The sequence below is a fragment of the Chiloscyllium plagiosum genome, chromosome 10 (genome assembly GCF_004010195.1).
Source record: "Chiloscyllium plagiosum isolate BGI_BamShark_2017 chromosome 10, ASM401019v2, whole genome shotgun sequence".
NCBI lineage: Eukaryota > Metazoa > Chordata > Chondrichthyes > Orectolobiformes > Hemiscylliidae > Chiloscyllium > Chiloscyllium plagiosum.
Window position 1 is genome coordinate 15580349 of NC_057719.1, and position 26219 is coordinate 15606567.

The 26219-nt window shown below is 42.2% G+C and overlaps 1 protein-coding gene across 4 annotated transcripts in view; it reads right to left on the bottom strand.

The window, feature by feature from the left end:
• The window catches only part of LOC122553399 (prospero homeobox protein 1-like), a 67662-nt gene that overhangs the window by 4408 nt on the left and 37035 nt on the right, over positions 1-26219 (bottom strand). For all 4 annotated transcript variants that reach the window (XM_043697117.1, XM_043697116.1, XM_043697119.1 and 1 more), the window contains exon 4: positions 18124-18318. In XM_043697117.1, coding sequence (XP_043553052.1) covers positions 18124-18318 — 195 coding nt within the window. The remainder of the gene's footprint in view (positions 1-18123; positions 18319-26219) is intronic.

Genomic DNA, 26219 nt, shown 5'->3' on the forward strand with positions numbered 1-26219 from the left:
TGTTCAACCATAATAAGTAGAAATGGAATGGAATGGGCTTTATTTCAAATCATATGATGTATAAAATCAGGAAAGTATTGCAAAAATTATACAAGCCCACTAGTTAGCCCACTCCTAGAATACTGTAATCTGTTTTGCTTCTCTAATCTATAAAAAAATGTACTGGCATTGGAGATAATCCAGAGAAGGATCATAGAGGCATAGAGTTATACATTACAGAAACAGGTGAAAACAAGGACTGCAGATGCTGGAAACTAGATTCTTGATTAGAGTGGTGCTGAAAAAGTACAGCAGTTCAGGCAGCATCCGAGGAACAGGAAAATCGACGTTTCGGGCAAAAGCTTTTGCCCGAAATGTCAATTTTCCTGCTCCTCGGATGCTACCTGAACTGTGCTTTTCCAGCACCACTCTAATCTAGAACTCTATTCCCGATGAAGGGCTTTTGCCCGAAACATCGATTTTCCTGCTCCTCGGATGCTGCCTGAACTGCTGTGCTTTTCCAGCACCACTTTAAACTAGAACCCCATTACAGAAACAAACCCTTCAGTCCAACTCATCCATACTAACCAGATTACCCAGCTTGATCTTGGGTATAAAATATTTTTATATGGACAGTTCATGAGGTTGAGTCAAAAAGTCTGGCGCTGGAAAGTCAACATTTCATCAGGAATTTCTGATAAAGGGTTAATGCCCGAAACGTTGACTCTCCTGCTCCTCGGATGCTGCCTGACCTGCTGTGCTTTTCCAGCACCACACTTTTTAACTCTGACTCTCCAGCATCTGCAGTCCTCACTTTCTCCTAGTTCAGTAGGTTGGACCTGTACTTATTGGAATTTACAAGAATGAGAGTAAACCTTATTGAAACAAAGGTGGGAGACAGAGGATGGTGGTGGAGGGTTGCTTTTCAGACTGAAGACCTATGACTAGAGTTGTGCCGCAAGGATTCGTGCTGGGTCCACTGATTTTTGTCATTTATATAAATGATTTGGATGTGAATATAGGAGGTACAATTAGTAAGTTTGCAGATGACACGAAAATTAGTGGTACAGTGGACAACCAAGGTGTTTATCTCAGAGTACAGCGGAACCTTGATCAGATGGGCTGTTGGGATGAGGAGTAGCAGATAGAGTTTAATTTAGATAAATGTGAGGTGCTACATTTTGGTAGGGTAAATCAGGGCAGGACTTCCACACTTAATGGTAAAGTCCTGGGGAGTGTTGCTGAACAAAGAGACCTTGGAGTGCAGGTTTATAATTCCTTGAAAGTGGAGTCGCAAGTAAACAGGATGTGAAGAAGGTGTTTGGTATGCTTGCCTTTATTGGTCAGGGCATTGAATGTAGCAGTTAGGTGGTCATGTTGAGGCTGTATAGGACGTGGGTTCGGCTACTTTTGGAATACTGCATTCAATTCTGGTCACCCTGCTATGGGAAAGATGTTGTTAAACTCAAAAGGGTTCAGAAAAGATTTACAAGTATGTTGTCAGGATTGGAGAGTTTGAGCTATAGGGAGAGGCTGAATTTTCCTTGGAGTGTCGGAGGCTGAAGGGTGACCTTATAGCCCTCTTAAAATCATGAGAGGTGTGGATTGGGTGAATAGTCAAGCTCTTTTCACCAGGGTAGGGGAGTCCAAAGCTAGAGGGCATAAGTTTAAGGTGCGAGGGGAAAGATTTAAAAGGAATCTTAGGGGCAACGTTTTCATGCAGAGGATGGTGCTTGTATGAAATAATCTGCCAGAGGAAGTGGTGGCTGGTACAATTACAAAATTAAAAAGGCATCTGGATGTGTATATGATTAGGAAAGGTTTAGACGATATGGACCAAATGCTGGCAGATGAAACTAGATTAACTTCAGATATCTGGCTAGCATGGACGAGTTAAACCAAAGGATCTGTTTCTGTACTGTACAGCTCTATGACTGTGAAACACACAAGATTCTTAAGGGGCTTGACATTGTTGATACTGAGAGATTGCTTCCCCTTCTAGGACGAGAAAGTATAATCTCAAAGTAGCGGTTTCCCATTTAAATCAGAGATGAAGAGGAATTTCTTTTGTCAGAGGGTAGTGAATCTGTGGAATTCTTTACCAGAGAATCTACGGAGGGTTTTTGAAGTTGGATTGTTCATTTATTCAAGGCTGAGGTTGACATTTTTAATCAGCAAGGGAATCAAGGGTTATGTGGAAAAGGCAGGAAAGTGGATTTGAAGATTATCAGATCTGCAAATGATCCCATTGAATGGCACAGCAGACTCAATGGGCCAGTGGACCTACTTCTGCTTCTGTGTCTTAGAGTCTATTGATGATGAAGATAAATTAGAGAAGTGGAGAATATTTTCCTCAGAGATAAGGCAGCCGACAGAAGATCTGATTGAAATATTCAAAATCATGTGAGGTCTCGACACAGTAATAGGGATAAATTGTCCTCATCAAAAGAAGGATTGGGGATGGGGCAAAGATTTCGAAGCAAAGGTGGTATTAGGAAAAGCGTTTCATGCAACAAGGGGTTAGGATCTGGAATGTACTGCCTGACAGTATGGTGGAGGCAAGTGGAAATGATGGTCTTGTGCTATTATTGCTAGAGTGTTAATCCAGCGACCCTGGTAATATTCTGGGGACAATTGAATTCATTAAATATCTGGAATTAAGAGTCAAATGATGACCATGAATCCACTGTTGATTGTCGGAAAAACTCGTCTGGTTCATTCATGTCCTTTAGGGAAGGAAACTGCCATCCTTACCTGTTCTGGCCTACACATCCTTAATCTAGCTTTGTACTGCTTGGAGTCCTCATAGCTGCTGCTTATGTGATTTCATTTTGGACCTTAACTCAATGGTCAGCGCTAACAGCATTAATATAATTAAAACCATGACTCCAGACCCACAGCAATGTGGGATTGTCTCTGGGCAATTAGGGATGGGCAATAAATACTGGTCTGACTAGTGATGCCCACATTCCCATGAATGAAGAAAAAATTCCACCTGAACATCAGCAATTTTCATTCTCCACGATTGGTGGCTGCTCCTTCAGCCATTTGGACCATAAGCGCTGAAATACCCTCCCTATTTCTCTCCCATGACTCCTTCCCTCTCTCCACCTTTCAGATGTACCTTAAAGCCCAACTTTTTGACCAAGTTTTTAGTCACTTATCCTAATATTTCCTAATGTAGGTTAGTGTCAAATTGTGTTTAATAATGCTCCCCATAAAGCACCATTGGGCATTTTATGATGCTAAATGCTTTATAGAAATACAAGTAGTTGTTGTTAGTTCGCTAAGCTAAGGAGTGGGGAAAATGGGGAAAAGTATTTCTGTTTCTGGTTACTATCCAGTGACTGGTACTGGAGGTCTGTTTAGATATTGTGGAGAACAGAATTATAATTGTGATGATATATGTAGTCAAATATTTGGCCAGAACTTGCTACTGAGGCATTTTCATGAAAAATGGTTGCCTGTATGAGCTATGGGAATGGAAAGACTCAGGAAATAAAAATCACTTGCTTATCCTTTTGACCTCCTACCCCACTATCCTAGCTGAGAGAGTGAACACAGACATATGATCCATTCACAGGAAATTGCCAATATGACTGCACCAGCAAGATAATGCAAGCACTTTGGGGTACTGCATTGTACAGGAAGCAGATAGCAAACCTCTATCCTTTATATAGTGTGTTGATAAAATAATCTGATCTCAGCATACGATGGTCAATTATTCTGTGTGTTAGTGAGTCTGTTTACTATTGCTGATCACTGTGCTTGTTGGCTTAAGCCTGGGTGTGGACTTAGAAAAAAAACAAGTTGGAGAAGGAAATGGAAGTCAGAGCTGCAGCATGAAATAGACATTTATAGCATCCAAGTAAAATCTGTTATTCACATAGAATCTGGCATCATCCCTTCATTGATCGAGATATAAAATATTTAACATAACACACTGGCTAACTGCTGGATATGATAGGAATAAGGCCAGACTTGAAAAAAATGTTTCCCTAATTCACACCACTTAGATATCTCTATATATTTCTGCTGAAGTCAGGTACAGCAATATTCCGATGATTCCTCCATATCCAGCCATAAGCAAAAGATACAACATCGCAGCCTCATGATTGAAGCTCTTTGTCTGCACAGGGAGGTATATGTGGGGAGATGGTAACAGGGCACAAACAGGGGTCTCAATGCCACATCATGGTTTTAATTATATTAATGTTGTTAGCACTGACCATTGAGTCAAGGTCCAAGATGAAATCACATGACCAGCAGCTAGAGGACTCCAGGTAGTACAAAGCTAGATTAAGGATGTGTACCTAAGTTGCTTTGTAATTGCAAGTTATCACTTTCCATGTTGTAAAGATGACTCTAAGGCTGATACCAAAATGGTTACCCCAGCCACTCAGAGCAGGTTAGCAAATCCAAATAAGAACACAGAATTTCATAGAAGTAGACAGTATGGATATCAAAGTAGAAGATGTCAGGGGCAGCACAGTGGTTCAGTGGTTAGCATTGCTGCCTCACTGTGCCAGGAATCCGGGTTTGATTCCAGACTTGGTCAACTGTCTAGGTGGAGTTTACACATTCTCCCCATGTCTGTGTGTGTTTCCTTTGGATGCTCCAGTTTCCTCCCACAGTCCAAAGATGTGCAGGTTAGGTGAATTGGCCATGCTAAATTGCCCCACAGTATACAGGGATGTGCAGACTAGGTGGATTAGCCATGGGGAATAAAGGTTTAATGGGTAAGGAGAGGGTGGGTCTGTGTGGGATGCTCTTTGGACTGTCAGTGTGGACTCAATGGGCCGAATGGCCTGCTTCCACACTGTAGGGTTTCTATGATTCTATATGCTTAAAGTCGATTTGATAAATGTCAGTCCATGCAAGTGCAAACAACTTGGGCAAAACAGCTAATGAGCCATCACTCAAGGCACTTTGGGGAATCACCAGAGGAGGAAGTACGACTGCCTCACAGCACCAGGGCCCCAGGTTCGATCCCATTCTTGTGGAGTTTGCACATTCTCCCCGTGTCTGCGTGGGTTTCCTCCGAGCGCTCTGGTTTCCTCCCACAATCCAAAGATGTGCAGGTTAAGTGAATTGGCCATGCTAAATTGCCCATAGTGTTCAGGGATGTGTAAGTTAGGTGCATAGTCAGGGCTATATGTAGACTAATAACGATAGGGGAATGGGTTACTCTTCAAAGGGTCAGTGTAGGCTTGTTGGGCTGAATGACCTATTTCCACAATGTAGGGATTCTATGATTCTATGAAGGATGGCCTAATATAATAAAAGAGATGCGAAAAGATGCTTTTGACCGTACAAAAATAAACTAGGTATGCCAAGAGACATAAATTTTAAAGAGGAAGAAGTGTTTTCCAGGACATATTGTTACCACTACAAGAAGAACATATGGACTTTAAGCAACCAAGAGGCTTGATATGGGGTACTGTATATTGGCCAGGGATCAGCAATGACATTGAGAAAATGGTGAGGGCATGCTAGAGTCACCATCCATAACAAAACAAAGAATCTGCACACACTCACTAGATTCCATCAGTCCGTCGGATCAAAATTGCTTTCCTCATCATATATGGCAACAGTTTTCTACTGCTCTCCAACTACTTTTCACATTTTCAATTCTGAGACCGTTAAAGGAATTTTCAAATGCATCCGTGACTGAATATTACAGTCTATTCAGTTTATCTGAATAGATCATATCTAATAACAGGCCACAGAATACAGGCAGTTCCTTTATTGACGTGCGATAATTGTGCCATAAACCATGTGGGTAAATGGTTTGTGTATTAAAGCACTTATCACGAAGTGGAGGGTGACAAAACAGGATCTTCACATTAAGGAGGAGAAAGCGAGGACTGCAGACGCTGGAGATCAGAGTCAAAAGCACAGCAGGTCAGGCAGCATCCGAGGAGCAGGAGAGTCGACATTTCATCAGGAATCAGGAGCCATAACCTTTCCAAATTCTCAGCAATATACGACAAACTCATTGAAAAACAAGGAGGAATGAAGATGATCAGATTAGATTCCCTACAGTGTGGAAGCAGGCCCTTCAGCCCAACAAGTCCACACCGACCCTCTGAAGGGCAACACACCCAGACCCATTTCCCTCTGACTAATGCACCTAACACTATGGGCAATTTAACATGGCCAATTCACCTGACCTGCACATCTTTGGACTGTGGGAGGAAACCGGAGCACCCAGAGGAAACCCATGCAGACACGGAGAGAATGTGCAAACTCCACACAGACAATTGCCCGAGGCTGGAATCAAACCTGGGACCCTGGTGCTGTGAGCCACCGTGCCGAGCCACCATGACTAGCATGCAGGTATTGAACTACCTAATCTGCATACAGGACAGAAGGTGGCATTCCAAGTGTATAGTGAGCTTAGATCCTATCAAGTTAGACAACCTAATGGAGCAACACTTAAAGGAAACTGAAGCCAACTGACCCATAAAGATATGATTGGATAATGAAGGTGTCAAAGATTACCATGCCAACAATCATCAATAATGACACACAAGAAAATCAACTCACATGCACGTGGGGAGCAACTAAGTTAAAAATTCCAGAAGGTTATTCTATTACAAAACCTGTAAAGTTTGTTAAACCTGCTTATTCAGACCCTTATACTGTTAAACTGATGCATTATACAGTTCTTATGTCTGTGTAAATAGTTTTGCAACTACCTATTGTACATGTATTTTTATTCTACTGTGTGAAATTTTACTATGAAAGTAAAGAGAATTCTGTGTTACTGCTTTAAGATCTATGCTGGTGATCCAAAATGAACATATGACTAGCAGCCATAAGGAGTCCAAGTAACTGCATGTCAAACTAAGGATGTGTATGTCAGTTGGTGTGTAGCTGCAAGTTGTCAGTGTTTTTTTTAAGTAAACCTGTTTGAGATTTTATCAGTCCACCATGAGAGTAGTCATTCTGTATTAAGGAACACAACACAAGAATGTGGCACCGATATTTTCTGCCAGAGACCTCCTGCATAAAATACACATGAGATGAAATGTAAATCGCAAATGTTGGCAATCTAAACAAAATGAATATGTGTTGGAAATATATAACAAGTTAACGTCTGAAAGAGGAAAGACAGGCTGATGCATATGCTATGGTCCTAGGTCCCACTTTTCTGATCATCAAAGATTTCATCCAGAAGGCTAATTTTCTTGACTGACAATTGATCTTCTTTACATTTTCAGCAGTTTTCCTTTGTATCATGTCTGAGACAGGGTTCTAAATCCCTACTGTGACATCTCCACCCTCCAATATATGTGTTGCTGTAAATGTTAGTGAGGACTGAATTGAATAGCTCAACAGTCAGTATAATGATCATAATGTATGTAATGTATAATACGTGAAATGTGTCATATTTGAAATGTAGACAGCTCACTAAGCTGCCTGCTCACTTAAAAGATGTCTACCTGTAGTCATTGTTAACCAGACTATTGGTTGGCTCAATGCATCAGTGCATCAACCATAAGACCTTCAAACTTTTAAAAATTAGCCTCATGTTTAAATAGGGAACTAAATCTGCCTGGTGCTGAGAATTAATCTTTCCTGTGAAACAGTGAGGATTGAAAGAGAGCAGGCTTCAAGGTTTTTAGGTGCTGCACTGGAGGTTTTATGGAAAGGAGGAGAGAAAAGAGTGGGGTGAAGAGCATATCAGCCATGATTGAATGGCAGAGCAGACTCATTGGGCTGAATGGCCTAATTATCTTACATCTTATGAACTTATGAACTGTGTCTGCAAGGTGCTCTCCAGAAATATGGTCAAAAGACAGTCGGAGAAGATAGTCATGACGGTCAATACCAAGCCTCAAGCTGTAAGGACTTGGATACAGTGCTAACAAGAAGTTTAGGGATGTCATATCAGTAAACAAAATCAGTGTATTCACCTTCAACTGCTATGCTCCATCCAACTGTATCACTAGACTTAGAAAATGTTCAGTTCACCAAACCTCTTGTAGGTTCTCCTTCAATTCACAGACCATCCTGACATTGAATTATATCCCTATTGTGTCAAAATCCTGCTCCATCTTCCCTAACAGAACTGTGAATGTACCTACTCCACATGGTCCTAGCCTTGCCAACAATACTCATATCCTGATAATGAATTAAATAAACATCATTGATCTACCAGCAATCTTTATCCATCAGGACTCCTCACCAAGATTCAGAGCTTCACCTCATCTTCACGCACTTTCTACTATTGCAAGGCTCACATCCACATCTCGCACTGCCAACTAACTGTTCAACCACATTATCAAAACTGGTTGCATAGTACTCACTGACAAACTTCCAGGGTAAGGTGATGCACATAGGCATCACCAGAGGTAGTCGGAAATGTTCAAAAGGAGACAGTTACGCCTGCAGGTCCTAATTTCCAAGAGGTAGGGAAAGGTAGGGAAATACTTTTGGCAATTACTAAAATGTACCCATATCCAGTGGAACTGCTGCAACCCAATATGACAGTCACTGTGTATCTAACATTTCTTCAGAAATCCAATTTCTCACTATCTCTCCTGATTTACAATCTGCAGAAAGTGTAAGCATGCACTTCTTAATTTCCTGCTCCCTTCACCACAAATCTAGCCCTGTGCCTTTCTCCTTTCACTACCTGAGAACTATAATCTGGAGGAACACCAATGAAAGAGTGATGATGAAGACACAGGACTCATCAAGTTTCACACTCATTGTCTCCAGCTCAGATACTGACACTGATTGAGAGAGATTAGAGATGGGACCTGCAAGTGGTGAGACACAGAGTGTGAGTGCAGTGCAGCTGGGGGAGGAAGGCTGATGCAGATGCCACCTTACTAGATACTGAGATGCCACAAAGCTGAGCAGATTCAGATGATGCAGCCAACAGAAGAAGGCTGATGGATTTATTTGTGTACAATGAAATGATTGGTTTATGCCAAAAAGCCTGTACAGTATTCAATATCAAGAGATATTGAAGTATTAAACACTAACCTCGTACGGGAGCTTGTACAAATTATGGAGCCCATCCTTTCCAACATTGTTTACACACTTGTGCACTACTTCAAGACACATCCCAAGGCACTTGGTAGACAGTTAAGTTCTTTCAGATCTAATCACTGAGCTGTTATGATGTGAGCAATATGACAGCCAATTTACACATAGCAAGATCCTGTGAAAATAATGCAATAGTCTGTGCTTGTTGCTGTGTTACTTAAGAGTTAACCATTGGGCAGTTCACTCATAACATCTTCCCTGCTCTACGTCAAAAGAACACCGTGATGTCTTTTACATTCACCTGAGAAGATCGACATCTGAATATCTCATCTGAAAGAAGGCACTGACAACAGCCCAGCACTCTGTCAGTATTGCACTAAAATGTCTTTATGGTCAAGAATCTTGTCTGGGACTTGAACCTAAAATTTTCTGACTCAGAGCCAGGAGTGCAACCAAATGAGCCAAAACTGCTACATCGATTTAAATATAGTTCATGCTCCTTGAATAGATGACAGCCTCAGTGACTGTCCCTTACACAACAGTGGATGGAAAACAGAAACATGATACAAGAATCACCAGTTCTAATGTGGAAGGATCCCCAGCCAGATAAATGTTCATTACCATCATCACTTTCACTGACTATGTAATCCTTGCTGTAGTCAGAGGTTACAGTTGTTACTACAGTAAGTAGCAAATTTAAGCGAGAGCTTCTTTATTAAAACACAACTGTCTCACACATTGTGCATCAGGAAAGTGCAGCTGGAGAATTCCTCCCTGAACATTTTGCTGGATAAGTCTTGTGGCCAGGAAAAAGTCAGAAGCCACTACCTGCAATGCCACTCCTTTGCTGCAGACTGTTGTAGTTTGGATGAATTGTAGAGAATGCCAAACATATATGGTTGCAGCAACAGACAGAAGAAATTATTCTGCATATTAACCTGCATATAGCTGATAACCTCCTTTAAATACTCTTGATAATGAAGTAGTAGGGGAATCCTTCCTGCTATTTAATATGAGCTGAGCTGTGCTAAGTTGCAAGAAAACATTAACCAGTGTGTTAAATTCACCAGGTTTGTACACTCACTTATGAAGACATTCTGCTCTGCATATCAAGAGGCAATTAGCTACACCATACTACGATCCCTCACCGAGCATGATTCATGGCAAAAGTATATGAATGCTCATTCCATACCATTTTAGTCCCCAACCATCACCCACAGCGTCCAAACAACTGGTACTATGGAATCCAGTTTTGCACCCAGTGCCTTGGAATGGAATGTCTTAGCGTTGAGATAAAGCAAACACTGTTAATCTCTCCCTGCAACCTTCCCACTGTAAGAATGCACACAATCATTTCTCAGGATCCTGAGCCAATGCTAGTTTCAGCCTCACTCAAGCGTGCGGATTACTTAATCCTGAGTTGTTTTAGTGTGATCGCGTGACTTCCGATTCCCACACTTTGCTTGATGAGTATATCATGGTGAGTTACCCACAATGGACTTGACATCAAAGAGAAACACATCAAAAGTCATTCTCATCACTGGAAATAATAAGGATAGTATGGGATTTGGGAGAGGGAAGATACATTGATATTGGAGGTATAACCTTGATATAATCCTCATAACATTTAAGTATTTAGAAGTGCACTTGTGATGCCAAAACATACAAGGTTGGAGGCCAAGTGCTGGAAAATTGGATTAGAATAGTCAGGCGGTTGTTTATATCTGGCACAGATGCGATGGACTGAAGGGACTTCTTTTGTGCTGTGGACATCAATGACTCATTGAGGGTTGATTTGTGAAGTGATGAGGAGAGGATGGATATTCTGGTGTTTGTCTGCCAAAAAGTGTGGCTTACCTGTTAGAAACCCTTCAGGCTTCCCTGGCTAAGGGATGTCAAGGAGATGATGTTTGTTTGAGGAGTAATTATAGCACCACAAAGTGAAGTTAATCTACAAACAACAGATCTTGAGTTAAACTGTACTGTTTAGAGAAGACTTCTGTTCAGATGTCTCCCATGGAGGCAGAAGGAAGAATTGAAAAGGAATAGGAAAATCATTATTAGATTGATGCTGGATACCTACTAGGCCTGAACCAAAGAGCAGCAATCATCATTCACCATAACACAGTGAACCTGCCCCCTAATAACGGGATTTGGGATTGAGAACTATTGCAAGGCAGAAGAGGGAAAACAAAGAACCGTTACACCCTGAAATACATTATTAAACAAATCAGTTCTTACCATGGTACGGTAAATTTGTGAAATTGTTTTAAAAAAGAATGTTTGACCTCCTAATTCAATTTCAGATCAATTGGAATGTTTGAAAATGGATCTCCAGCTCTCCTGACACCACAACCTAAAGCAATGTAAGCAATGAGATTTACTGTGCTAACAGATCAGAAATCATGGCTTGTGGGTCTCTGAGTAGATGCAGGGGAATCAGTTTGCCTGCCTACTAGAGAAAGTGGTTATGTTCTATGCCATCACATCAGGATAGAGCCTGATTTCCAACGGTCACTAAACAACATCATACATGTGAAACCAGCCACTCAATGAAGCACCAAGCTCTGATCTCTTGTGACACCACCTGCAAGCATTTCTCCAAGCCACTCACTATTCTTGAATATATGTATTACTGTTCATTCAACGTGCATGGGTCAAAATCCTGGAATTCCCTCCCTAACAATATTGTGGGTCTGCCTACACCAAGTGAACTGCAGCCATTCACCACACCTTCTCAGGGACAGTTATGGATAGAGAATAAATGTCATTGAATTTTTTAAAAATGCAATTGTCTGATGTAATATCTGCAGAAGAGTAAATGGTTAACTACCGTTGATTAATATAATTTCCTCTGGAAAACAACTCCATAAACAAAGGAAGGCATAGCTAAGTACCAAAGTTAATCAGATTGTTGGCAGATTCAATTCAATGTTGGAGAAATCTGAACTCATATACTGTATACTGTAGAAGCAAGAACAGAGAAAGGAAATATACCTCAAATGGATTACAGCAGCAGAGGGAATTTAGTGTGTTGATGCATAGCTTTATGAAGGTAAATGCATGAGCAGATAAGGCCTGATAAAAGACAAATGGGATCTTTGGTTTTGTACCAAGAGACAGGACTGGCAGCTCAACATTCCATGGTATAGAAGTTTCAGGCACAACCGAGGGAGAAGTAAGAGAAGTGGGGGCATTGCATTATTGATAAAGGAAAGCACCATTGGAGTAATGAGGGAGAAAGTTCGAGAAGAGTCTTCAGATGAGGCCATCTGAGTACAGCTTCTGGTAAAATGGAGGTGAGGCTCATCCACTCCATTTGCTTTTCTCTTTGTTCTTATTTTTTCCTCCGTTTTTCTTGTTTCTTTTCTTTTTTTCTTTTATTTATTTTACCCATCTTTCGTTGAAGAATTCAGTCGCAGCGACAGCTTCGGTAGTGGTGACTGAGCCCAGCATGGACTCGTGACAGCAGCATCGGTTTGGGTTCCTGCCAACATCTGCACCCAACGCAGATTCATGGAGGCAGCAGTGGTGGAGGAGAGTTTGGGGCCAATATGAGACCCAACAGTATCAACGAGGTGGGCCTGAAGCAGACACATGGCGGTGGCAGAGTAGAGTTTGGGCCAGTGTGGCACCCCGCAGCATCCTTAGCATCTGCATTGGCAAGGTCTAGCGAGGACTCAAAGTGATGAGGGGGTCAGTAGAGGCAAGATGGTGCCAAAGAGTGGCAATTTTCGTTTGAGCAGTGACAGCGCAGTAAAGGGGACTTGTGTCTGGCCACTAGGCCCACAGGGCCTAGAACATTACAGGCCCTTCAGCCCTCGATGTGGCGCCAAACTGTTAAACCAATCTAAAGCTCATCCAGCCTACACTACTCCATTATCAACCATATGTTTATCCAATGACCATTTAAATGCCTTTAATGTTGGCGAGGGGCATTCCACGCCCTTACTATTCTCTGAGTAAAGAACCCACCTCTGACATCTATCCTATACCTATCATCCCTCAATTTAAAGCTATGATCCCCCTATGCTAGCCATCACCATCTGAGGAAAAAGACTCGCACTGTCCACCCTATTTAATCCTCTGATTATCTTGTATGCCTCTATTAAGTCACCTCTTAACCTTCTCTCTAACAAAAACAGCTTCAAGTCCCTCAGCCTTTCATCACAAGACCTTTCCTCCATACCAGGCAACATTCAAGACTCCACCATGGCCCATGGTGCAGCATTTGACAAGAAGGACTGTAAAGTTGAATACTTTTTCTTAAGTTCTTTATTTTTCCACCTTTATATTCTATGTTTTAGTTTATTTTTCTGCATTTTAGGATGGCACCAGACAGTGGCAAACTACACAATACATTTCACTGTATTTTGTTAAAAAAAAAGTGATAATAAATAAATCAGTCAAATTAAAAAAACTCAAATAAGCTCAGAAACAAAAAAGGGGCAGTTACCTTGCTGGGATTATAGGATAGGCTTCCCAACAATCAGAAGGAGATAGAAGAGGAGATATGTAGCCAAGTCACAGAAAGGTGTGAGAGAAACAGGGTTACAATTGTAGGGAACTTCAACTTTGCTAACCACTATTGGCATCCCCTCAGTGTGAAAGGATTAAATAAGTGGAATTTTTAAAGTGCATCATGAGAGCTTTTTGTGCCAGTGCACAGACAGAGCTACTGGAGATGGCGCAGTGCTAATCCTATGGAATGAAGCTGGTCAAGTGGTTGAAGTTTCATTGGGCGCGCATTTTGAGAACTGTAACCAAAACTCTGAAGTTTCAAAGTCATAGTGGAAAGGGATAAGGATAGTGCACAAGTTAAGTGGCTAAATTGGGAGAAGCTTGATTTGAACATCAGACACAATCTGCACAATCCGGCAAACATTAACTGGGGACAACTACTTGTAGGTAAGTCTATATTTGGAAGCTGGGAGTCTTTTAAAAGTAGTATAGTGAGAATTCAGGGCCAGCATGTTCCTCTTAAACGCAAAAGCAGTTAGTAGAGGGAACCTAGATGTCAAGGAACCTTCCTATTCCTGATGAAGGGCTTTTGCCCGAAACATCGATTTTCCTGCTCCTCGGATGCTGCCTGACCTGCTGTGCTTTTCCAGCACCACTCTGTTCTAAACTCTGGTTTCCAGCATCTGCAGTCCTCACTTTTGCCTAGTCAAGGAACCTTCCAGCTCAGTGAGCAAACCTACATCCAGAACCTCAACCTGAGCTACAAATCTTCTCAAAACTCGTTAATGTCAAGGGATATTGAGAGTTTGATAAAGAAAAAGAAGAAAGCATATTTCAGGTACAGCGTATTAATAACAGGAGGGGAGGCCCTTCGCAGTACAGAGAATGTAGGGGGTTGCTTAAAAGGGAGATTAGGAGGTTAAGGAGGCGCCAAAAATATCTTTGATAGATGGGATCAAGGAAAACCACAAGGCTTTTTATAATTTATTAAGAATAAGAGAATTATTAGGGAAAGCGACCAAAGGGCAACCTGTGCATGGAGCCAGTGGACATGGGTGAAGTCTTAATGAATACTCCTCATCTGTATTCACAGAGGGGAAAGACATTGTAGGGGATGTCAATTGGGATGATGAGGTTCTAGAAAATGGGTTTCCTCCGGGTGCTCCGGTTTCCTCCCACTGTCACAAAGATGTGCAGGTTAGGTGAATTGACCATGCTAAATTGCCCGTAGTGTTGGGTTAGGGGTAAATGTCGGGGTATGGGTATGGGTGGGTTGCGCTTCGGTGGGTCGGTGTGGACTTGTTTGGCCGAATGGCCTGTTTCCACACTGTAATGTAATCTAATCTAATCTAATGTAATCTAATCTAAGATAAATAAGGAAGAGATATCAGGTGTTTTACTGGAGATTCAGGTGCATTAATCCACAGGACCTGATGTTTGTATTCCAAGTTACTATGAGAAGAAATGGCTGGAGCGCTGGCAGAGACATTTAGGAACGTTGGAACAGGAATAGGCCATTCAGCCCCTTGAGCCTGCTCTGCTATTCAGTAGATCTGTGGCCTAACACCATATGCCTGCCTTATCTCTTGATAGAACTGGAAATGTGTTGCTGGAAAAGCGCAGCAGGTCAGGCAGCATCCAGGGAACAGGAGAATCGACGTTTCGGGCATAAGCCCTTCTTCAGGAATGGGGAAAGTTTGTCCAGCAGGCTAAGATAAAAGGTAGCGAGGAGGGACTTGGGGGAGGGGCGTCGGCTGTGCAGAGGAGATGTATCTCTTGATATCCTTGCTTAATAAAAAATTCTCTCTCTCTGATTCAAGTTAAACAATTAAATTAGCATCGACCACCATTTGAGGAAGAGACCTCTGCAACTCTATGCATGTAAAAGTGATTTCTAACAGCTTTCCTGACTGGCGTGGCTCTAATTCTTAGACAATGCCCCTTGGTTCTAGAATCTTCAACTAGTAGAGGCTGTTCATCTTTGTCTACTTCCCTGTTAATATCTTGAAGACCTCAATTAGATCACCCCTTAACCTTCTAAATTTCAGGGAATTAAGGCCTAATTTGTCTGATCTTCTCATAACTTACTGCCTGACCCCCAGGAATCATCCTTGTAAACATGCATTGAACTCCCTCCATGGGCCAAAACATTCTTCATAAAGTTTGGTGCCCATATCTGCTCACTGTACTTGAAGTGGGGTCTAACTAGGGTTTTGTATACATTGCAGCATAACCTTTGTATCCTTATACACCAGCCCTTTAGATATGAAGGCCAGTATTCTATTCGCCTTCTTGACTATTTTTTGCCTCTGTTGTGGCATTTTAAAGAGTTCTACATTTGAACCCTCAAATCTGGCTGGGCATCGACTGCATTTAACTTTGTGCCTGATAAAAACATCCTGATCTTTTTCAGTCTGAAATGGATAACCTCACACTGGCTTATTTCAAAATCCATCTACAATAGCTTGCCCATTCACCTAGTTCCTTCATTTAAGAAAGGCTGAAACTTTATTGCTGGAACAGCACAGCAGGTCAGGCAGCATCCAGGGAACAGGAGATTCGACGTTTCGGGCACAGGCCCTTCTTCAGGAATGAGCAGAGAGTGTTCAGCAGGAGAAGATAAAAGGTAGGGAGGAGGGACTTGGAGGAGGGGAGTTGGAAATGTGATAGATCACCAGTTTCTTCATCCCCCCTCCCCCCACCTTGTCTCAGCCGGATCCTTCCAGCCCGGCACCGCCTTCCTGACCTGCAGTCTTCTTCTTGACCTCTCCGCCTCCATCCTACTCCGACCTATCACCCTCACCTTGACCTCTTACCTATCACATTTCCAACTCCCCTCCTCCAAGTCCCTCCTCCCTACCTTTTATCTTCTCCTGCTGAACACTCTCTGCTCATTCCTGAAGAAGGGCCTGTGCCCGAAACGTCGAATCTCCTGTTCCCTGAATGCTGCCTGACCTGCTGTGCTGTTCCAGCAATAAAGTTTCAACTTTGATCTCCAGCATCTGCAGACCTCACTTTCTCCTCCATTTAAGAAAGGCACCAAGGATAGGCCAGGTAACTGCAGATCATTTGGTCTGACATCAGTGGTCAGGAAATTATTGGAAAAAAAATCTGAAGAAGAGAATTAATCAATAGTTGGAAAGGCAAGGATTACCCAGGAGTATTCAGCACAGATTTGTTATAGGGAGATCCTATCTAACTAATTCGATTGAGCTTTTGAAAAAGTGACTAAATATATTGTTGAAAGTACAGGTATGGAATCCTTTATCTGAGATCCTTGGGGCCAGTTGTTTTTCAGAATTAAGAATTTTTCAAATTTCAGAATAAATGACATTTTCACAGTGAAATTTAAAAAAAAATACCTAAACAGCAGACGCACATGTGACTAGTATGAGCAGTGAGACGCAGTTGGCGCCTGCCAGTGCTGGGCCTCACCGCTACGTCACATCTGAGTGATGTGGTTTGAGTTGGGTCACCTGTTTGCATGCCAAAATGGCACTCCACACTCCACGAAAAAGATTTCAGAGCTTTTCTGATTTTGGACAAAGGATTGTGTGCCTGTAGTGCACTTGGTGTGGTTTACATGGATGTCAGTAAGGCTTTTGACAAGGTCTCACATAGAAGACCCATCCAGAAGGTGACAGGCCATGGGATCCAAGGCAAGTTGGCAAACAGGCTCCAAAACTGGCTTGTAAATAGGCTACAGATGGAATACCATGTGCAGCTTTGGTCGCCACATTTTTGGAAGGATGTGATTGCACAAGAGAGGGTGCCGAGGAGATTCATCAGGATGTTGACTTGGATGAAAAGTCTCAGTTACGATGAGAGACTGGAAAGGTTGGGTTTGTTTTCCTTGGAGCAGAGGAGGCTGTATTATGCACTGCTTTGAACACCCGATTTACAGGTTGGTCTAAAAATAGTCAAAATGGTGCAACATAAGTTGACTCAGAGGTAACCAGGAATGAGAGGCTATAGTGATGGAAAATTTTGAGAATACATGACTGAGAAGATTAAGAGGTATCTAATTTAAATTTTGAGATTATTTGAAGTCTAATAAAGATAAATGGTGATACCAGTTGGTGAGATGTTAAGACATTTCAAATAATCTTAAAAGAGATTAGAAAAAATGTTTCTTTAGACTAAATTTAATTCGATCTTGATACGAAATCAATATAGTCTTTATGGAAGAGTGCTAGCAAAGTGCCTGAAAAAGAAATAAAAGGAATAAGCAAGAATAAAAATTGGTGGAGAAACTCAGCAGCATCAGCAGAGAGAAGAGGTAAAGATTAGTCCAGTGACCTCAGTTCTGAAAAAGTGTCACTGGACTTGAAACATTAATTTTATTTTCTCTTCACACACCTACTGAGTTTCTCCAACAATTTCTATGTTTGTGTGTTTCACATCTCCAGTATTTGAAGTTCTTTGGTTCATTTCATGAATAAATAAGAGTTGATTGCATCCAAATGGGGAAACACCAGTACACATTGATGGGACAATGACTGACTTCTTTGCTGAGACATCAAATGATCTTTTGTAGTACGTATTTCATGCTTTATCCATAAATTACTGGATTTATGTGGATATATGTGGATCACAGGATGGTGAAATGGGGTTCAAGTGTCTACTAAATATCAATATCATGATAGAGAGAAATCTTCAAAGTAAATGTAAATGACTGACCTGAAAATCATTAGCTTTGTTGTAGTGCATGTTGAGAGCACGGTAAAGTTCAGTGTCTCTGGTGACTTTTAGATCATTGGCGTTGGTTATGCCATCATTTACAGCCTGCCGGGCGAATTTCTCCATCTGGATATAGTAAAACTCTCGAAAATTGCTGAACCATTTGATAAGCTGTGATGTGATGCATCTGTTAAACTGGTGGTAAAACAGATTAAAGAGAAGTTGGTCTTTACAAATCAGATCTGTCTCTGCATCACCTAATACGTCCTTAATTCCTTTTGTTAAATCATATATTAATGAACTTATTAAAAATATGCAAATGATGACAAAGACAGTATTAAATATCTGATAAATGTTCCCGAAATTCACAAGTAGGTATTATCTCATGATTAAGGAATTATATAATATGTATCAGATCTATTTAAAACCATGTAAATAGTTGCTTGGTCATACAGTATTTCTGATAAAGGAACAGGCTGTCGAATGTTTTCATCCTGGATTCATCAGGGCAGACACAGCAATTTCAAAGGAAACAATTGTTTATTGGCATGAGAAACATGGTGCCGACGAGATACCAAGGGGACTCTCATTTGGTCCAGGAGTTGTCATAGAAAACACAAGGTTTGTTTTAATTGAAAAGGTACAATCCATGGACAAGATTCTTTTCCTGCAGACGACCAGTCCCTGCATTTCAATATGTGTACCCTCTCACACCCATGAATGAACCAACTTGCAAACTGAATTGATAATCTTCAGCTGGTTTTTACTGTAATTCTTAGCACACGCAGGATTGTTCAGTAAATGCTGTGTGATTGCGGAATACCATTTAATGCTGAACACCATATTCCACGTTTTGAGAGTACAGGCTGTTTTAGGATAATCTTTGCTTGTTGTGATCCACCAGTCAATAGGATGTATGGGTTATGTATCCAGCACTGCACCAACACTGAAATTCATTATACCTCATTACTTATTTGTAGAATATCGTTTTAGCCAGACAGCTGTATCCTATTAATGGAGAATAATTTTATGACTGTATAGTAGCAAAATGTGGCAGTTAGCTTTTCCTGTTCCTCAAATTCTTGAGATAGCTGACTATTCTAGGGTATCTTGAGGTAGATTGGACGTATTTCAGAACTGAAAATGACAAACTTGGGCCTATTTGTGAATTCACATGTTATGTACTGGGTGCTGCATAGCTATTTGGGCATCAAGCTTACAGGTTAAGCAAATAGCTTTGGCCCTTAATAGCAGAGGGTGATAAAACCAGTCATAGCAGGTGGAGCTATAGGAATTCCAATTGTATATGTCAAATAGTGAAGGAGGCTTGTTGTAAATTATCACATTGTGTAAAGGGACCGCTCCCTTTCAAATTTCTAGTTAATTGAGAGATGAAGCTCGTTAAGTGCTCTGTGCACTTTCTATGTTGCACTGAAAACTTGTAACTTTGGCCTGAATTTTTGTAATGGTGGAGAACATCTCTAACTTAGTCAATTTATCACTGAAGCCCCCATTGTGGAATCCCACCCCTGGGAAAACATGCAACCTCCAACAAACAGATCTATTTTTTTGTTGGTGGGAGCACAGTTTGTGAATTTTATACTTTGCAAGAGAAGGTTTAAACTTATTGGAGCTCTTTGGAGAGGTAGAGTCTCCTTTTGAAGAGGCAAAATTTCTTTTTGGGTAGGTCCAGGGACCTCTTTGGGGGAGATCAGGTACCCTTTGGGAGGGAAAAAATCAACGAGGTAAAAACAATGACTGCAGATGCTGGACACCAGATTCTGGATTAGTGGTGCTGGAAGAGCACAGCAGTTCAGGCAGCATCCAAGGAGCAGCGAAATCGACGTTTCGGGCAAAAGCCCTTCATCAGGAATAAAAGCAAAGAGCCTGTTCTCTTCCAGCACCACTAATCCAGAAGCAGATGGTCAGAGCCGAGCCAATGCACTGCAGCACTGGCCGAGGGTGGGGACTAACTGCACTGCACCAAAATATCCTGGCCCCGTTCCAACTCCCAACAACAAACCTTACACTTCCCCAATTCTGCAGTGTCCCTCCTCCGGTCCAAAAATGAGTGCTGTCTTTCCTTCTGTTTGCTGGTTGATATCTGGTATAAAGACTTGATTGGCAGGAACACTTTTCAATCAGAAGGAATTATCCCAGCATCACTACGGGGCGGATGAGTCCATTTGTAGAGGAGACCGCATCTGGAGCAACGGATACAATAAATGATATTGGTGGATGTGCAGGTAAAACTTTGATGGATGTGGAAGGCTCCTTTAGGGCCTTGGATAGAGGTGAGGGAGGAGGTGTGGGCACAGGTTTTACAGTTCCTGCGGTGGCAGGGGAAGGTGCCAGGATGGGAGGGTGGGTTGTAGGAGGACGTGGACCTGACCAGGTAGTCACGGAGGGAACGGTCTTTGTGGAAGGCGGAAAGGGTAGGGAGGGAAATATATCCCTGGTGTTTGGGTCTTTTTGGAGGTGGCAGAAATGTCGGCGGATGATTTGGTTCATGCAAAGGTTGGTAGGGTGGAAGGTGAGCACCAGGGGCATTCTGTCCTTGTTACGGTTGGAGGGGTGGGGTCTGAGGGCGGAGATGCGGGATGTGGACGAGATGCATTGGAGGGCATCTTTTACCACATGGGAAGGGAAATTGCGGTCTCTAAAGAAGGAGGCATCTGGTATGTTCTGTGGTGGAACTGGTCCTCCTGGGAGCAGATACGGCGGAGGCAGAGGAATTGGGAATACGGGATGGCATTTTTGCAAGAGGTAGGGTGGGAAGAAGTGTTTTTTAAGAATATGAAGTCAGCATAGACTTACAACATTATTGTATTTAATTTCAACATGGGTCCTGAGGTCTGCCCATTTGGATGTTAGGTGAGTTGGCATGAGAGTTTAAGAGCAAAGGATGGTGATTAGGGGTATGGGCTGACATAAGTTGGCATAGATGCTACAAGGGGATATTATAGAATGGTTAGAGAGGCACACATTGAAGTTGGAGCAGGAGAAAGCACAGGGCCCCACAAGCCTGCTTTATCATTCAATAAATCCTGGATGATCTGATCACTCCACCACTGCTCACCCCTGTTGATCTACCATCCTTTGTTTATTAAGAATTGATCTAGCTCTGCTTTTAATATATTCAAAGACGCTGCCTCTATCACAGTTTGAGGAAGACATTCAAAGTACTCAACAAAGAAAATGTTCTCGATCTTGAATGATTAAATAGTGACCTGTAGTTCTATATTGTCCTTTCATTCTCCCACTGTAAGAAATATCTTTTCCACATGCACCTTATCAAGATCCCTTAGATTCCTATATTTCAAGTGTTGCACCTTACTCTTCTAAACTCCAGCAGGTACAAACCTAGCTGATATACACTGTCCTCAAAAGGTAATACCACTCAAACACACCCCCCAACCCCGCCTCCATGTATTAGCTTTTACATTCTTAAATAAGGAGGCTAATGCAATATCCAGCACTTCAAATGTAGTTTCACCAATGCACTGTATAACAGAAACATAACCTCACTATTTTGTATTAAATTCTCCTTACAGCAAATAATTATGAAAGGTAATAGAATGTTATCATTTATTGCATCTGAATACTAACATTTTGCAATTCATGCACTGGATTACCCAGATTACACTTCATCTCAGAGTTTTGCAATCAATTACCATTCACATATTTTAATCCAAAAATATGCAGATTGGTTGGATTGGCCATGCTAAATTGCCCAGGGATATGCAGACTGGATGGATTAGCCATGGGAAATGCAGGGTTACAGGGATAGGATAAGGGAGTGGGTTGGGGTGGGATGCTCTTAGGAAGATCAGCATGGATCCGATAGACCAAATGGCCTGCTTCCACATTGTAGGGATTCTACGATTCTGCCAAAATGGATGATTTCACATTTTCCCACATTGTATTTCATTTGTCAGATGTTTTCCCTCTCACTTAATATTGCCGTATCCATTTATAGCCTCATTATGTTCTTTTTACAGTTTACTTTGCTACCTACCTTTGTGCCATCAGGAAATTAGACAACCATATCATACCCAATACCATGAGCTTATATTTCCACAATAACGTTTGATGTGGTGCCTCATCAACTATGTGCTATAAATCTAAGTATAATACTTCCACTAGTTCAATTTTAACCACAACACATATTACGTCTTCGAAGACCTCCAATAACATGGTTAAACATGATTTCCCTTTTGCAAAAGAATATCTACATTGCCCGATTATCTTGAATTTTACTAAGTGATCTTCTATAATGTCTTTAATAATAGCTTTGAACTATTTCAGATGTTAAACTAACTGGATTGTAGTTTCCTGCTTTTTACGTCTGTTCTCTTTTGAATAAAGGAATTGCATTCACTATTTCCCAATCTAATGGAATTTTCCCCAATCTACAGAATTTTGGAAAATAGAAACAGAAATTGCTGGAAGATCTCAGCATGTCTGGCAGCATCTATGAGAGAATTCAGAGTTAATGTTTCAGGTCCAGTGACCATTCTTCCCAACTAGAGATCTAATCATTTGTTGTAAAGGGCTTTGAACAAAGGAACTTTTGAGTGTTGTTGGAGTTGCAACCATCCAGACAAATTAGGAGTATTCCATCGCACTCCTGACGTGTAGATGATGTACAGGCTTTGTGAAGAAAGGAGGGGGGTTACTCAGTGCAAGGCTCCTGGCTCCTGTTTTCATAGTCGCAGTATTTATGTGACAAGTTCAGTTCAGTTTCTGTCAATGGTGAACTCCAGGATTTTGGTAGTGAAAGTTTCAGTACCAGTGAATATCAAGGGCCAATGATAAATGTTCTCTTCTTGGAAATGGTCATTGCCTAGTATTTGGCATGAATATTACTGTTACTTGTCAACTTAAATTTGCATGTTGTCTAGATAATGTCGCATTAGGGGATCTGGAATGCTTCAGTGTCTGGGAGTCACAAATGATGCTGAACATTGATGACTGTACAATGAACATGCCCACTTCTAACATTATCATGCAGGGAAGGTCATTGATGAAGTAGCTGAAGATGATTGGAATAGGACACTACCCTTAAGAACCCCTGTAGAAATGTCCTGGAGCTGCAATGATTGACTCCCAACAACCACACCATCTTTCTTTGTGCCTGGCATGACTCCAACCAGTGGAGAGATTTCCTGCTGATTCCAGTTTTGCTAGGGCTCCTTGATACCGCACTCGGTCAAATGTCACTCTCAACTCACCTATGGAATTCAGCCTATTTGTCCATCTTTGGACAAAGGCTGTAATGATGTCAGGAGCAGAGTGACCCTGGTGGAGCCCAAACTAGGTGTCAATGAGCAGGTTGTTGCTGAGCAACTGCTCTTTGATAACACTGTTGATGATATCTTCCATTACTTTACTGATGATCAAGATGTTGGGATAATTGGCCAGGTTGGATATGTCCTGCTTTGTGTGGACGGGACATGCCTGGATGATTAGAGAGATGTCAGGCTTATAGATGCCCTGGAACAGCTTGGCTTAGGGATTGGCAAGCTCTGGTGCACAAGTCCTCAGTATTATTGCTGGAATGTTGTCTGGGCCCATGGCCTTTTCAGTATCCAATGTCTCCAACTGTTTCTTGACATCACATAGAGTGAATCAAATTGGCTGAAAACTGATATCTGTAATTCTGGGACCATTGGAGGAGACAGAGATGGATCATTCACTCATGACTTGCAGTCAGTGCTTCAGTCTTATCTTTTGCAATGACATGATGGGCTCTTCCATCATTGGGGATGTGGATATTTATGACACCTCCTCCTCCAGTGCGTTGTTTAATTGTCCACCACCATTCATAACAGGATGTGTCAGGACTGTAAAGCTTAGATGTGTCTTTCACTTGTTGTTTATGGCTATCTGGCTATTTGTTGACTTCTTCAGGTTGATACCTCACTTTTAGTTCTGCCTGGTGCTGCTCCTGGTATGCCCTTCTGCACTCTCCATTGAACCAGGGTTGGTTCCCTGGTTTTATTGTAATGGTTGATTGGGGGGAATTTGTGGGCCATGAAGGTGCAGATTGTGTTGGAGTACAATTTGGCCATCGCTGATGGCCCACAGCATCCCATAGAATTGAATTGCTCTGTCTGTTCTAAGTCTGTCCCTTTTTGCACGGGAATAGTGTCACACAATAAAAAGGTGGATATTCTCAACAAACGTGTGGAGGTCACTCTCACCACCACTTCCATGGACAACTGCATATGCAGCAGGCAGATTGGTGATGATAAGTTCAAGTATGCTTTTTGCCTCGTTAGTTTCCTTATCAACAGCCACAGATCCAGTCCTGTAGCAATGTCCTTTAGGACCTGATCAGCTCAATCAGTAGTGATGCTGCCAAGCCAATCTTGATTGTAGATATTGTAGACCTCTACCCACAGTATATTTTGCACCCTTGCTACTCTCGGTGCTTCCTTCAAAATGTTGTTCAAAATAGAGAAGCACTGATTCATTAGCTGAGAGAGGATGGTATGCATAATCAGTCGGAGGTTTCCTTGCCCATGTTTGACTTGATGCCATGAGACTTAATGGGTTGGAGTCAATGTTCAGGACTCCTTGGGGCAAATGCCTCCTGACTATATACCACTGTGCCACCACCTCTGCTGCATCTGCCTTGCTGGAGGGTCAGGATAGGATGGTGTTGTTTGGGATGTTGTGTGCAAGGTGTGCTTGAATATGGCTATGTCAGCTTATTGGGGGAAACTGAGGACTCTAGATGCTGGAGAGTCAGAGTCGAAAAGTATGGCGCTAGAAAAGCACAGCAGGTCAGGCAGCATTTGAGGAGCAGGAGAGTCAATGTTTTGGGCATAAGACCTTTATCAGGAATGTGGGGGGAAGGGGGCTGAGAGGTAAATAGGAATGTGGGAATGGGGTTTGGGGGCAAGTAGCTGGGAAGGCGATAGGTGGATGCAGGTGGAGGGTGATTGTGATAGGTTGGTGGGGAGGCTAGAGCAGATAGGTAGGAAGGAAGATGGACAGGCAGGACAGGTCAAGATGGCAGTGCCAAGTTGGAGAGTTGGATCTGGGATAATCTGGGATAAGGTAGATTTGGATACTAGTGAAGTTGACGTAGATGTTTTGTGGTTGGAGGGGTCTAAGGCGGAAGACGGGGTGTTCTTCCTCCAGTCGTTCGGTGGCTTGGATTTGTTAGTGTAGGAGGCCCATGACTTACATGTCCTTGGTGGAGTGGGAGGGGGAGCTGAAGAGGTCGGCCACAGGGCGATGGGGTTGTTGGGTGCGTGTGTCCCAGAGATGTTCCTTGAAATGCTCCGCGAGTTGGTGTGCTGTTTCACGGATGTGGAGAAGACCATATCAAGAGCAATGGACACATAGATGAGGTGGGTGGATGTGCAGGAAAATTTCTGCCGGATGTGAAAAGATCCTTTGGGGCCTTGGACAGAGGTGAGGGGGAAAGTATGGGCACGGGTTTTACACTTCTTGTGGTTAAGAGCAAAGGTGCCAGGTGTGGAGGGTGAGCTGATGGGGGTCGTGGACCTAACAAGGGAGTCATGCAGGGAATGGTCTCTGCAGAATACAAATAGGGTTGGGGAGGGAAATAATGTCTCTGGTGGTGGAGTCTGATTGTAGGTGATGGAAATGGCAGAGAATAATGCATTACATCCGGATATGATCAGGTGTACCTGAGAACTCTGTGGGAAGCTAGAGAAGTGATTGCTGGGCCTCTTGCTGAGATATTTGTATCATCAATAGTCATAGGTGAGGTGCCGGAAGACTGGAGGTTGGCAAACGTGGTGCCACAGTTTAAGAAAGGCAGTAAAGACAAGCCAGGGAACTATAGATCGGTAAGCCTGACCTCGGTGGGTGGGCAAGTTGTTGGAGGGAATCCTGAGGGACAGGATGTACATGTATTTGGAAAGGCAAGGACTGATTCGGGATAGTCAACGTGGATTTGTGCGTGGGAAATCATGTCTCACAAACTTGATTGCGTTTTTTGAAGAAGTACCAAAGAAGATTGATGAGGGCAGAGCTGTAGGTGTGATCTATATGGACTTCAGTAAGGCATTCGACAAAGTTCCCCATGGGAGACTGATTAGCAAGGTTAGATCTCA